This window comes from Gorilla gorilla, chromosome X, assembly GCF_029281585.2.
Source record: "Gorilla gorilla gorilla isolate KB3781 chromosome X, NHGRI_mGorGor1-v2.1_pri, whole genome shotgun sequence".
In the NCBI taxonomy this organism is placed as follows: Eukaryota; Metazoa; Chordata; class Mammalia; order Primates; family Hominidae; genus Gorilla; species Gorilla gorilla.
In genome coordinates this window covers 29,370,632-29,384,571 of record NC_073247.2, presented here as the reverse complement: position 1 = coordinate 29,384,571, position 13,940 = coordinate 29,370,632, and the positions used below count along the sequence as shown (strand labels likewise).

The window sequence follows — 13,940 nt, the reverse complement described above, 5'->3', positions numbered from 1 at the left end:
TGAATATAAAAATCCATCATGAGACATCCAACGTTGGGGATCATACATTGTGAAACATCATGTGTCTAAGAATTAAGCAGATACATGATTTAAACGGCAGCATTTAGAATCCCCACGGAACAGTGCATTTCAGCCCCAAAGCAATAGTGAGGTTCTCCTGAACAGGGGGACCTGCCACGGCATCTGCTGTCACCTGCCTCCCCACCCACGTCCACCTGACCCTACCTTTACCCGCCACCAGCCCTGTGTCTGGGACACTTACAAGATATTTGTTTTTAGGAGAAGAGGCTTCTGAAAGTTTGATGAACCTCAGCCCTTTCGATATGAAAAATCTCCTGCACCATATTCTAAGTGGGAAAGAGTTTGGCGTTGAAAGAAGTGGTAAGTCCCATGCTCCTGTTAACGTCTTCAGGGAGCTGCCTCCTTTACATGCAGCAGACATTAGAACCAGCACTGTGGGGCATAGCGAATGTGGGAAGGGAAGGCTCCTACCTGAAGGAGATGGACAGAGTCCTAGGCTCAAGCTTCCTGCTTTGGGGGCTTTGAGACTTGCTCGCAGTGTGCTGGGCAAGCTTTTCTTGCCCAGGTTGGCACAGCATGTGGGTGTGGTATACCGCCTCCTGTAGCCATAAGCACCTGGCACCATCACTTATGCAAAAGTGTTGGCTGGGCACAGTGGCTAACGCCTGTAATCCCAGCACTTTGGGAGGCTGAGGTGGGCGGATGACGAGGTCAGGAGTTTGAGACCAGCCTGACCAACGTGGTGAAACCCTGTCACTACTAAAAATACAAAAAAAATTAGTCAGGCGTGGTGGCGCGTGCCTGTAATCCCAGGTACTCAGGAGGCTGAGGCAGGAGAATCGCTTCAACCTGGGAGGTGGAGGTTACAGTGAGCTGAGATCGCGCCACTGCGCTCCAGCCTGGGCGACAGAGCAAAACTCTGTTCTCAAAAAAAAGTGTTAGAAGTGTGGGGGACCCCGAATGCCAGGGTGAAAGGGCTGTCCTTTCACACCACCTGAGCATCCTGCCCTTTGGTTTGGGTAAAAACATTCTCAACCCGGCCTCACATCACCCTCCACAGGGCAGGGAGGAGACCCCTCTGTGACCTCACAGCATGCTCGAGCTAACTTATTTTGCTTTGTCCTGCCTCGCTCACTCTGTTTTTATCTGAACTGGAACCCTGCTTGCAGTGCTGGGAAACATAATCACCCAAGTCCTGGCGTGATTCTTGTTCTCAAATGTTCCCTAATTATAATTGAAGCAATTATCATTTCTCCTTCTCATAAAAAAGCTAAATGATTTGCAGGCACGTTGGTGAATTTTTTTCATCAAGCCAAAGAAATGCACTGTGGGCTATCATTCCTTTATTATTTAATAAGAAGGACATTGGGTACTTTGTATGTTTCCTGAGCATGTGCTGGCTGCAAACAAAGACAGCATCGTGCAGTCAGATGTGTTTTGGTGGTTTTTCTCCTTTCCCGAAGGAGGGGTGCTCAAAATGCTTTTGCAAAAGTAATTTCCAGTTCTTTCCAAGGCAGAGTCCTTGAAATGGTAATGTACGAGATAAATATTTAATGTGTTCTGCTCATCATTATAGTATTCATGGCTTGACACAGATAATTACTAAAAATTTGTCATTAGATGTACAGCTATAGATGCTATGAAACTAGGAACTGAGTAATGTCATTTGAAAGTCATAAATATGTGCGATTGCAAGCAAGAGCAGAAGACATGCTGTCTTTTTAACATATAACATCATTTGTTAGCTGTCCTTTGTAATTGCTCAAATTTTTGTAAATTAGGAAGCCCAAATAGGCTTAGAATTTTGATTAAATCCTGAGATGTCTGAGATAAATGTTTCCAGCGAACACCCACCCCAGACAGCCCCTCTTGTAGCTTCCAGACCCTTCTTCTTCTGTTTTCCACTTTCCTGGGTCTGTCCTCCCTCCCCAGCTCATCACTGAGTCTCCCTTATGGGCTCCTGCCTCTCTGCTGTCCTTTAAATGTTCTTGTCCCCAAGTTCCTTATTTGTCACTACTCCTCCTGCACAGTGCCCTCCACTCCCATGGCTCCACTGGGGTCAGGTGGGATGGTGAGGCTTGCAGGAGATGCTGCCCGAGGAGGTGACCTTTGAGCTGGGCCTGGCCTTCCAGCACAGGCAGATGCCCAGTGCGGTGCAGGTGGCCGGGAGTCGAGGGGAGGTAGGGCTCGAGTTGGTAGAGTTTCAGGTGATGCTGGGAGGACTGTTTGGCCTTTGTCCTGAAGACAGCTAGACCTGGGAGGCTTTGGAGTGGGCAGTGATACGATCACACTTGCCTTTTAGAATGATTGCTGTTACCACAGCACAGAGGCCAGGCTTGTGGGTGGTGGGGCTAGGGACAGGTTTGAGTCCCGAGGCTGGTGCGATAGGTTGGGAGTGAGAGGTGGTGGCCTGGTGCAGTGCATCAGTGGCCTCTGGTTGCCTCCACCTCCAGCCCCTGGCAGCCTGGCTTTCCTAGCACTTCCCCCTCCAGCCCGAGGCCCTTCTCCAGCTGCCACCTTCATTTCATTTGGCACCTTGCCCTCAGGCCTGGGCATGGGCTCTCCTCCAGGCACCGCTGCGGCACTGAATTCTCCTGCATTCACACCTGCACCTGCTGCCCAGACAGGGCCTGGCACCAGGAGGCCCTCTGGATCATCCAGCCCACGGCCACAGCTGCCCGGGGTGCCAGCCCCTCGGGCCCACAGCAGTTTTGTCATTTTCCAGGGGCATTCCGAGAGTCACACGGGACTGGGGACAGAGCCCAGCAAGGTCCATGTGGGTCCTACACATTAGTCATGACGAACCCTTTAGAAAAATATTAATACAAATAGGATTGGGTATATTGTTGACCAGTCAACACTCACCAGATCAAACTCCATGCGGTCATGAAACATGATGTGATAGAATATTTAATGCCAGGGAGAGACATTCACGATACAAGTACAAAAAGGCAGGTCACAGAACCATACCACAGAATGTATGTATCCATCTCATGTTTCTGTATCTATATGTATGTGTGTGATGATACTGTTTTGTTAGTTAAAAACATACACAGTCATAGGGAAAAAAACTGGAAGAATCATGACTAAAATATCAAGAGATGTTAGTTCTAGCTTCTGTAGTTCAGTGGTCTCAGTTTTCTACAAGGAAGGTGTGCTTTGGGTTTTTTTAAAATTTTTATTTATTATTTATTTCTAATTAAATATAGATACGAGGTCTCACCATGCTGCCCAGGCTGGTCTTGAACTCCTGGGCTCAAGCAGTCTTCCCACCTCAGCCTCCCAAAGTGCTGGGATTACAGGTGTGAGCCACCGTGCCTGGCCTCGGGTATGTTTTTTGTTTGTTTGTTTATTTTTTGAGACGGAGTTTGGCTCTTGTTGCCCAGGCTGGGGTGCAATGGCGCAATCTCAGCTCACCACAACCTCCATCTCCCAGGTTCAAGCAATTCTCCTGCCTCAGCCTCCCGAGTAGCTGGGATTACAGGCATGCGCCACCACGCCCAGCTAATTTTGTATTTTTAGTAGAGACAGGGTTTTTCCATGTTGGTCAGGCTGGTCTCGAAATCCCGGCCTCAGGTGATCTGCCTGCCTCGGCCTCCCAAAGTGCTGGAATTACAGGTGTGAGCCACCACGCCTGGCCGGGTATGTTTTATTAGAATAATTTTTTATTTATCCAAAAGCAAGGGTGGGCATGGTGGTTCATGCCTGTAATCCCAGCACTTTGGGAGGCTGAGGCGGGCAGATCGCTTGAGCCCAGGAGCTCAAGACCAGCCTGGGCAACATGGCAAAACCCTGTCTTCACAAAACATACAAAAAATTAGCCAGGTATGGTGGCACACACCTGTGGTCCTAGCTACTTGGGAGGCTGAAGCGGAAGGATTGCCTGAGCCCAGGAGGCAGAGGTTGCAGTGAACCAAGATCGCACACTCCAGCCTCGGGAACAGAGCAAGACTCTGTCTCAAAAAAAATAAAAAAACATGGCTGGTTGCGGTGGCTCACGCCTGTAATCCCAGCACTTTGGGAGGCCAAGGTGGGTGGATCACAAGGTCAGGAGTTTGAGACCAGCCTGGCCAATATGGTGAAACCCTGCCTCTACTAAAAATACAAAAATTAGCTGGGCATGATGGCGGGCGCATGTAATCCCAGCTACTCGGGAGGCTGAGGCAGGAGAATGTCTTGAACCCAGGAGGTGGAGGTTGCAGTGAGCCGAGATCATGCCACTGCAGTCCAGCCTGGGCGACAGAGCGAGACTCCGTCTCGGAAAAAAAAAAAAAACATATCTCACTGTGTCGGGGCTTCCTGGCCACTGTGTTATAAAGGTGCTTAAGTACTCTGCACACTTCCGTTTACTCCTTTAAGAGCTGAGTGCTGCACCTGTGCTGCTCTCGGTGCTGGAGACACAGCGCTGGCCAGGCAGAGAGGGCCCTCATTGTCAAGTGGGGGAGACAGGGGCAGATCCTGCCTCGGGTTGGATGCTGTAGAGTTCCTGAGAACCACGTGTGTGTGTTTCCCACCCAGTGCGCCCTATCCACTCCTCCACATCCAGCCCTGCCATCTCCATCCACGAGGTGGGCCATACCGGAGTCACCAAAACTGAGAGGAGCGGCATTAACAGACTGAGGAGTGAAATGAAACAGGTAAGAACACCTCAGTGGCAGCGAGGGATGAGTGGTGGTCTCCCTACCTGGGCTTACCCCAGAAAGCAGCAGAAACCTAGGGCATGAGGCTGCAGCCCACTGTCTGTAGAGTGGGAGGTCCCTTCTGTCTGGGATCTGAACACACCCCTGTCCCCAGATAGATATCCCAGAGCCGGTCATGCGCACCCTTACCCACTCATCCTTAACCTTAACGTGATGTTCTCATGAACGTTCCAGAAAATACCCTTGTCCATGTTTGCCTCTGTTCCCGAGAACCACTCTTAGGAGTGGGCCACAGCCATTGAAAAAGTAGAGTCATGCAAAAAGTCACCGAATCATCTGTGTCCTTCAAACGAAATAGCAAGAGGGCTCTGGGAATAGACCGGAATGCCCATGATACTTGGATTCTCCACCAGCCACAGGGGTCTCTTTTCTTAGTTCACCTTTAATTCCTGGTAAAAAAAAAAAAAAAAAATCCTTTTGAACTGACCGCACAGGGCCGCCGCTCAACATCGGAGTCTTAACGTGCTGTGTGCTGTGCTAGGCCTTGCCCGGGATCCATGCTGGGAAAGAGTTTCCCTCTGACCATGAGAAATGCACTCGAATTTTCTGCTCCATTTTAAATGCTGTTCATGACCCACTAAATGGAGTCCATGATGCACTCATGGGTCACCCCCTGCGGTTTGACCAACACGGCCCTGGATTAAGAGAGAGGGCAACAGAAGAAGCACGCGTTCTTGGCTCAAAGCTGGTTTTGATTTCCTGATGTATTTTTGCTTTCAGATGACTAGGCGGTTTAGTGCTGATGAACAGGTGACACCCCTTTGCCTTGTTCGTCCTTTACTTCCTGTTCTTTCTGGCTTGAATGTGGAAAGTGAGGCTGTGACTCCGCAGCATGTGAATGTGTGGAGGGCGGCTCTATCCAGCAAACGGGCTGGGGCACAGGCAGAGAGCAGGACTCGAGGGCAGGAGAGACGACCTTGCCCCATGCCTTTAAAAATAATCTGTTTCTCAAACTCTTGGGCTTTGTAGGGTACTTTGTGAAAGAGATCATCCAGGCTCTGCCTCAGTGGGAGTTTCTATTCAAAAAGAGGGAACTAAATAGAAAACTAAATGGGGGGGAAATGCGGTCACTGGTTATATCAGTAGAAAGAATGCTGCTATTCCTGTCCTCAGATCGCCTGGAGGGAAAAACATGTAAGGGTGCTCTTCTTTTATATCACCCTGGTGACATATGTTCTCCTCCCCCCTCTGGGACACTGGAGTCGCATTTCTAATATTTTGATGTGTATTACCACAAGAGCCTAGAGGAGACATCTTAATGACATGTAAAAGCCGATTCCGCATGTTGTCCAGAGGTAAAACATGCTTTATCTCTCCTAGTTTATGCTGTTTCCAAGTAGGGAACTGCCTTTTCAAACATCTTCCCTTGCCAGCCACTCGGTGGCACCGTCCCTCTGTCCCCGCATCCCGATGGCCTGACCGTGGGTGAATCTGAGTGGTTCCTTCCGCCTCCATTTCATGCTGTTCTTGCGTGTTACGGGGACGAAGTGATCACCTCTGTTCTTTGCTGGGCTTAGAGTCACCTAGCTAGTACAAACTTTGACCACTTATGTCAAGGAACATATTATTTGTTCCAAAAATGTAATAGGTGTTATGGTATTTTCAATCTCTAGTCTCTTTTGCAAGAATACCTTGTAGATAGCACACTGTACCCTTGCAAATTAAGGGTACATTCTAGATTTTTAGACGAGGAAATACTTATGTGGCCAAAGGTATCAGCCTGATCATCATATTCATTCATTTAATGAATATCTACTGAATGTTAGGTGCAGCATGTTAGTGTCAGCTGTAGGTATTTGGTTCATCTGTAGATTTTCACAATTCTTACCATAAAATATGAGCATTTCATGGCTGTGAGTTTGGAAAATAAATAGTGTCCTAACTTGATGATGCACCCTCCACATATGACAGGAACATTTAATGTTTACATTCAATGGTAACAGTTCATGTTTTTAAAAAGAGCAGTTAGTAAGTTTCACGTGGAGTCAAAGCCCAGAGCGGTGCTTGCAGGTGCCCCTGCACCTGAGCTTGCCTATGTGCGTTGCTGTGGCACCTTCTCTGCGCCCGCATTCTCTGCTGCTGCTTTCTGTGGGTGTTTTGGATGCTGCTCCATGACCCTCCTCTCTGCTGTGTCTCTTGGTGTCATTGCTGTCATTGCTGTCAACTGAGTGGATTCTTTTTGTTTTGTAGTTCTTTTCTGTGGGCCAGGCCGCGTCCAGCAGTGCGCATTCCTCCAAGTCTGCGGTAACAGTGCCTCGGGATTATTGTGTCCGTCCCCGCTCCTCCTCGCGTCCTTCCTCATGCTCCCACCTCATGCCCGACTTCTGAGGAATCGAGCAGGGCTGAAGTGTTTTCAGCGGGATGCTCACAGGCTCCTCCAACTGGAATTCTGAGGAGGGTAGAAAGAAGGCCCCGAAGTGCTTGCCCTGAGCTTTGTTCTCCGTCTTAAGCTCTCAGTTCTCTGCCTGTGCTCCTTGGCACAGTGTGGGTGAGGAGTTTCCTTCTCACCAATTCCCAGAGCTTCTGGAAACTTCGGGGCATTAGTTCCATGCCTCTTTATGGAGCCAGGATGGTGAGCCCTTGCCCACATGTGCCAGCTAGCACTCTGCACCTGCCATGCCCCAGATCTTGTGCAGGGCTCGGATTGCGCTCACCGCAGAGCAGAGGCTGAATCTTCCTCCTGAAACTGGAGGGCCCAGATCAGCTGAGTCATTGAGGAGTGCAGCTGTAATTACTTTTATTTGTGTCTAATTGTTGCCTTAAGTGGCAGTAATGAGCCCAATGGAATAACCCAGCCGAACTGCCTTTTCAAAATAAGATCTGTTGAAATCCAAGTGCTGCAGAAAGGAGAGCTCCGCCTCCTGCCCTGCTAGCGCACTTCAGGATTTCACTTTAACCCTTTACCTTTGACTGTGCACATTTGATATGTGGCACTATCGAGAAACAAAAGTACCAGATAGTCCCAGGCAAAGAGATGTGTGAGCGTGAAGGTTATCCCTTCTCGACCTGGAGGTCTCGAAGCTAGAAGCCCCGCAGGGCAAGACAGAAGGCTGGGAGCTTTGCCGCAGGGAGGGGATGCGCCCCCACTCACAGAGGCCTGCCCCACCAGCGGTGGGGAGCCTCTCAGACAGTGTCCCCCTCTGGAGCCTGAATCAGTCCAGCCAATGTTGAGGTGGGAAGGAGATGGCGCCCTCTTCCCTCACTTCAGCAAAGTCAGCCCCAGTTCAGAGGCAGCCATTGCCCCAAATTAAGATAAAGCCCAGTGCCAAGAATAGGGAAAGCTGGAAATGGGATTGCAAAGGGTGGGTGGATGGACCCTGATCTGCGAGGTCCTCGCCACTAAACGCAGGCTTCACTGTTTGTCTTCCCCCGTGTCATGTGTTGCCTTCTCTGTGGTTCCTGTCCTGTGGAAACGTGTCTGTCACTTCTCTGTGGCACTGCAGCAATGAAGTGGGCACTATGGAGTTTGGCTCCCTGAGCCATGGGTGCCTGCTCCGAGGGCCCGTTGTCACCCTCAAAGCTCTCCCACTGCAGCGGCACAGGCGCCACGTGCGGGTGACAGCTGCCCCTCATGGGCACTTAGCGCACACTAGGTATGCCTCAGGTGCTTCTGTGTCTCCACGTGGTGAAGGCTTCCGGGGAGCTCTTTACAGGATGCCTGACTGTGTCCCCACTGTGCAGATGAGACTGAGGCCCAGAATCAGTGTTCATGGCAGGGCCAGATGCCCTCGGGTGTGTCCTTGGCACCGCTGGCGTTGAGTGGGGATTAGCACTCCGGCAGTCTGACCCCCAAGCCCGTGCTCGCCCTGTTCGGCCTCCTCCTTATGGGTTCTAGCTTTGGGGGTGGGACCGCCTTTCGGGGGGCAGGGCAGAGTGCAACATGGAATGAAGTGATCAACCCGAAGTATGCGAGTCATCTCACATCAGGAAACAGACAAGGTGGACTGGAGGAACCGTGTTCCTCTCTGGCGAGTGGTGTTCTGGCATTTGTGCCTAGGTCGCAGGGCCGCCCTTCGTGATTGCGCACTTTCCCTGGGGCACCTGCTGCGTGGCTTCTGAGGCCCCAAGCTGTCTGTTTTGCAGAGGTCCAGCACCCCATCCTCGCCCACTGGCACGTCATCCTCAGACTCGGGAGGACATCACATCGGCTGGGGTGAGCGGCAGGGTCAGTGGCTGCGCAGGAGAAGGCTGGACGGGGCCATCAACAGGGTCCCCGTGGGATTCTACCAGAGGGTGTGGAAGATCCTCCAGAAGGTAAGCCTAGACGCGAGCTCCTGGGGAAGTGAACCGTCCCCTTACTGTCCTGGCAAGGCATGGTGGCACCTCCAGGCGAGCAAACACACAGCCCTGAGGATGGCTTCTCTGCCTCAGCGCTGTTGGCACCTGGGGCTGAGGCATTCTCTGCTAGGGGGCCTGTGCGTGGTAGGATGTCTACAGCATCCCTGGCCTCTACCCTCCAGTTGCCAGCAGCCATCTCTTCTCCCCACCCCACCCCCGTGTGACAACTAAAAGTGTCTCCAGGCATTATCAAACATCCCGTGGGAGGCAGATCAACCCAGTTGAGAACCACAGCAAGTAAGACAAGGTGGCAGTCTAGGTTGTGGTTGTGTGGGACCAACTTGGACGTATTTTAGGAACATAGAAGAACAGGGAAAGGCTGGGAGGCTTCAGATGAAAACCCTGTAAAACCACCCAGAGCAGCACCTACAGGCCTGGAACCTGGAATGACAGTTCAGGAGGGGCCTGGAGTAGGCCAGCCCCCCAGCCTCCTGCACATCCAGGCAGGAGTAGTGTCCCTGCTGTTCAGCGATGTGACTGAGCCCCACCCTCCCAGGGTACCTGCCATGTTCAGTCCCAAGGTGTACAGAGGTGGAGAGCTTCCAGTTTAGCCCCAGGTCCTGTGTGCCCTGAAGGCACAATCTCCCTCACACTCTGGGGCCCCACTCCCCTCAGCCAGCCAGCTGTTGCGCTTCCCATGTGCCTGGGGCCGTTCACGTCTCCCCAGCTGTTGTCCTCGGGAACTGTGGTGCGTGTACCTGAGCACGGGAGCACCTCACTGAGCGCCTGTTGTCAAGGAGGGGGCAGCATTCTCTGTACCCCCAGTGTCTCCCTTCTGCATCAGCCCGAGTTAGTTTGTGCAGCTCCCTGGGCTGCACCAGGCCCTCCTTGTCTTTTTCCTTGAATGGAAGGACAGTATGCCTCGCTTAAAAGCTGTGCAAACCAAGACATTTTTCCCCCCAGAACTATTTTTTAGTTCATTTCACAGTGGGAGAGAAGAGAAAAAATAATCCCAGTGACAGCGTACAACAGCCCCCTTCCCAAAGCCATGGCACCACTTGTTCAAGGTTCTTTCTGTAACAGGGGCCCCTGTGCTTCATGGGCCCCAAGGTATTCCTCACGGCCACCGCAGAGGGATGTGAGGAGGTCGGAGCAGGCCCTGCACGAGCAGCTGGACTCCTGGGACCCAGGCAGGATCCTGCAGGGGCTCATGGTGCTTGCTCCACTTCCCGCCTCTCTTAAGGGGGTGGGAGTGTCCATTGCTGTTCTGCCCTCAGCGCACTGGGGACGCTCCGGGCCAGGGTGCTGGGATTTAGAAGGTGGCCAGTTAGACTAGAACAAGCTGTTCCTAGAAAATTTCCCCACTCTTCCTGGGGCATCACATGCTTCCGCTCGGACTCACTGGCGCAATACCAAGATATTTCTATTATGAAAAAGCATTTTGTGTTGAGCTGGCACTCGATATTTATATACATGGGTGTGCATGTGCATGTCTGTGCATGTGCTGGAGGCTTTTGTGATTGGTGCTTATTATAGAAATCTCAAAAATAGATGCCTGCAAAGGCACAGAAGCATCCCTTCCCCAGCAGGAGCCATGAAAATCCCCCTTTATTATGGCACCAAAGGGGCCTCGCAGCCGCCAGGGCCCAGTTGCCAAGTACAATGTGGAGCCTCCCGGGAGGACTCGGCAGCCCCCTAGGGCATTGTTCGGGGGAGATCTGAAAGATGCCTGCTGGGTTCCCTAGAATTGTTCCATCGAAAACACAGCCTGTGGGCAGTGAGAACAAGCTCTCTAAAAATAACTCTGACAGTCTGGCGTGTCCCAGCCCTCATATGGGTTTCCAGGGCAGAGGGTGCTGTGTGTGCATGCATGTGTGTGTGCACGCATGTGCTTATCCCATTCTGGAATCTGACTGAAATGCGCTCTGTTCTGCCTCCAGTGCCACGGTCTCTCCATCGATGGTTATGTCCTCCCATCCTCGACGACCCGAGAGGTACGATGAGAAAAACACAGAGGCGGGCCCCTCTGTGGGTTCACAATAAGGGCTTCATTGCATGGACTCTGACCTCTTGTGCTCCTTTTGGGCTCATTCTAATTGACAGGCCATTTGTAGCTCTGAGTTGTCTAGCCACTTCACCCTCATATTTGGCAAAAATGTCTTTCCTGCATTTATTGGCATCAGCCTTTTTCTTCACCTGAGACTCAGCATTTCTGGGCTAGCAAGCTCTTTGCATTTGCCAGACACCCCTTAGAACCCTGTTGAAAGAAAGGAGCCAATCTCCATGCCACCCTGGCCTGCCCCATGGGCAGCCTTCTCGGCCCTTTTCTCCAACTACAAACAGTAATCGTCCCTAGGTGATTTGTCATTCTTTTTAACATGGATTTTTTTAGTTTTACCCCACCCAAAGCACCATGCTTCATGCTGGAAGGAATAATGAAGAGGAAAGAGAAACCAGAAATGGTCCCTGCTCCCTGGAAGCTGTAGTCGGTGGGGGGGAAGGGTAGATAAATCAGGCTAGGACAGGCTGGCTCCTGGAGGCACACTCCAGCCTCCTGCTCTGAGGGCCACTGCCGGCAGGATCCAGAGAGTGGCCAGAAAAGGGGCAGCAGTGGCGCTGAGCCCCGGGCACTGCTATGGTCACCCTTGGTTACTCGGTGATAGGGCTGCATCTGTCCTCTCACTGGTGGTTGCCTGCCTGTCCCTTTGGTAGATGACCCCGCATGAGATCAAGTTTGCTGTCCATGTCGAATCGGTGCTGAACCGCGTGCCGCAGCCCGAGTACCGGCAGCTGCTGGTGGAAGCCATCATGGTGCTGACGCTGCTCTCGGACACAGAGATGACCAGCATCGGGGGCATCATCCACGTGGACCAGATCGTGCAGATGGCCAGTCAGCTGTTCTTGCAGGACCAGGTGGGGGTGCCAGGGAGCTGGGTTGGCTGGCATTTATCTCTGTTGAGGCTGGAGATTCTGTGTCCAATAGGAAAGAATATACTCGAACCAAGAAAATGTCATCACAGATGGGGAAAAAATGTCAACCACTTGCTTAGAAAATGGTACAGTGGCCACTTGGGAAATCTCAAGACCTTTGGGGATGGATAGGCCCGTCTCAATGCAGGTTTTTGTCCAAACACCACCACTTGCAACACATGTGACCATGGGTGAACCCCTTACCCTGTACACAAAGTCAAGTTCAACAGAGTAGTCATCATTATAGTCAGGAGCTACAAACTAGGGTGCATGATAACAGAGCGCAGTGCCCAGAGAGGTAGGGCATTCCCCCTGGCAGCGCTGGCTTCGTGCCCTCATGCCCTCAGAATTGGAGCCTCTCAGAAGGCCAAGGCTCTACTAGAGCAACCCTCACCCTGCCCATGTTGACCCGCTGCCACCACCACGCAGAAGCGTGACGGGGAGTGGGGGCTCCGCTTATTGTCCCCTCTGCCCTTTCCTACTGCAGGTGTCAATTGGCGCTATGGACACCCTGGAGAAAGACCAAGCCACAGGAATCTGCCACTTCTTTTATGACAGCGCTCCGAGTGGGGCTTACGGGACGATGACCTACCTAACAAGAGCAGTGGCTTCTTATTTGCAGGAATTGTTGCCCAATTCGGGCTGCCAGATGCAATAGGGTCTCACCTGGAAGCATGATCACACTCTCAATCTGTCACGTGCCCCCTAGCCTTACCTTCTGTCCCCCAAGATCCCCTGTGCTATCAGGAAAGCATGTCCCATCAGAAACACTCTCGGGGGGCAATGGTAGCACTCACCCTGAAACTGATGTATGTTAAAGCCACAGAGATAGAGCTGAGGAGTCCTGTGTTCCCCCGCAAGGAGCAGCCCGGGATCATTTTCTAGGTTCATTTCTCTGGAACATTTGCTGTAGCATCTGGTCTCACGGACTCTGAGGAGGAATTGGAAATTGGTCTCTTTTGAGTGCAGAGGGAACTAAGACGCCAGCTTAAATTGGCTCTTGCAGAGAGTTACAGAAATAGTTTCGATGAGCTAGTGACACATCCTAAAGATGCAAAGATCCTCCCGGCGGCAGTAGCCTTGACAAGGGCCACCTCTTCACAGGATGCAGTCTGTCTGTGCACCAAACTCTTCACCAAATAGAACACTTGTGTGTCTCTGTGGAATGGGGGTTTTCTTGTGCCTTGCTTGCTTTCATAGCCTTCCATTTTATTGGCATGGCTGCCTTGATGTAACATAATTCTCTGTCCCCAAGATTTAGAAAATTCCTCTTCGTTCACCTTGGCTCATGGTCTTCCAGGGTTTTTATCCTGGCTGTCTATGAACTAGGGTTTTCTCCTGCCTTAGGAAAAATCCTGCATCTTCTGGAATCTAGAAAAAAAAAAAAAAAAAAGGCAAGGCTCCTCTTATAGCCAGGCAAGCAGTTGTTTAGGGCTAGACCCGTGGTCCGCACTCTCGTGGGGTGAACGCCCCGCAGTGGATACTGTCCTCCTGTGCTCTGGGCGAGGCGTCATAGGGTGAGCACAAGTCAGCAGTGCCATGGAAGTGAACAGGCATGTCCCCGCAGAAACAATGCTTCCCTCTGAAAAATAGAGCCAGGCTAGGAACCTGTACCCTCTTGGTAGAAGCACTTTGGTCTTCACTCTCTTGGGTGGGTGCAGTCAGAGGCACCGATTGGAGGAGAGCAAGGTTGAGTCAGGTGTCAGGGTCTGGCAAATCTTTTGCCAATGCCCTAGCAATGGAGTTTCTCTCCGGGCATTGTCTTACCTTGGGGGAAGGAAACAAAACCAATGGGAAAACAGTTTCTGTAAATAATAAACCTTGAAAGACAAATGCTCACCTAGTGGCCAGGAGGTGCGCTCTGTCTGGTTGAGAGCAATGGGCTAGATTATGATGGACTCTGCCTCTGAAACAGAGATGAGGCTATGGGATCATTTCCTCGGACATCTGTATGGAGATGCAGAGATCACC

The 13,940-nt window shown here is 51.5% G+C and overlaps 1 protein-coding gene across 15 annotated transcripts in view; it reads left to right on the top strand.

Moving 5' to 3' along the window:
• Positions 1-13,135, top strand: part of PHKA2 (phosphorylase kinase regulatory subunit alpha 2) — a 91,800-nt gene extending 78,665 nt beyond the window's left edge. For 2 of the 15 annotated variants that reach the window (XM_019019463.4, XM_055376692.2), the window contains 8 exons: positions 280-381; positions 4,540-4,658; positions 5,442-5,471; positions 6,912-6,965; positions 8,805-8,975; positions 10,940-10,993; positions 11,712-11,912; positions 12,457-13,135. In XM_019019463.4, the coding sequence (XP_018875008.3) occupies positions 280-381; positions 4,540-4,658; positions 5,442-5,471; positions 6,912-6,965; positions 8,805-8,975; positions 10,940-10,993; positions 11,712-11,912; positions 12,457-12,627 (902 nt within the window). In that variant the 3' untranslated portion in view covers positions 12,628-13,135. Of the gene's footprint in view, positions 1-279; positions 382-3,230; positions 3,350-4,539; positions 4,659-5,441; positions 5,472-5,834; positions 8,315-8,804; positions 8,976-10,939; positions 10,994-11,711; positions 12,404-12,456 lie in introns of those variants that run through there. The other 13 variants (XM_063702854.1, XM_055376686.2, XM_055376690.2 and 10 more) reach the window with 11 other exon arrangements.
• Positions 13,136-13,940: the final 805 nt, after the last annotated feature.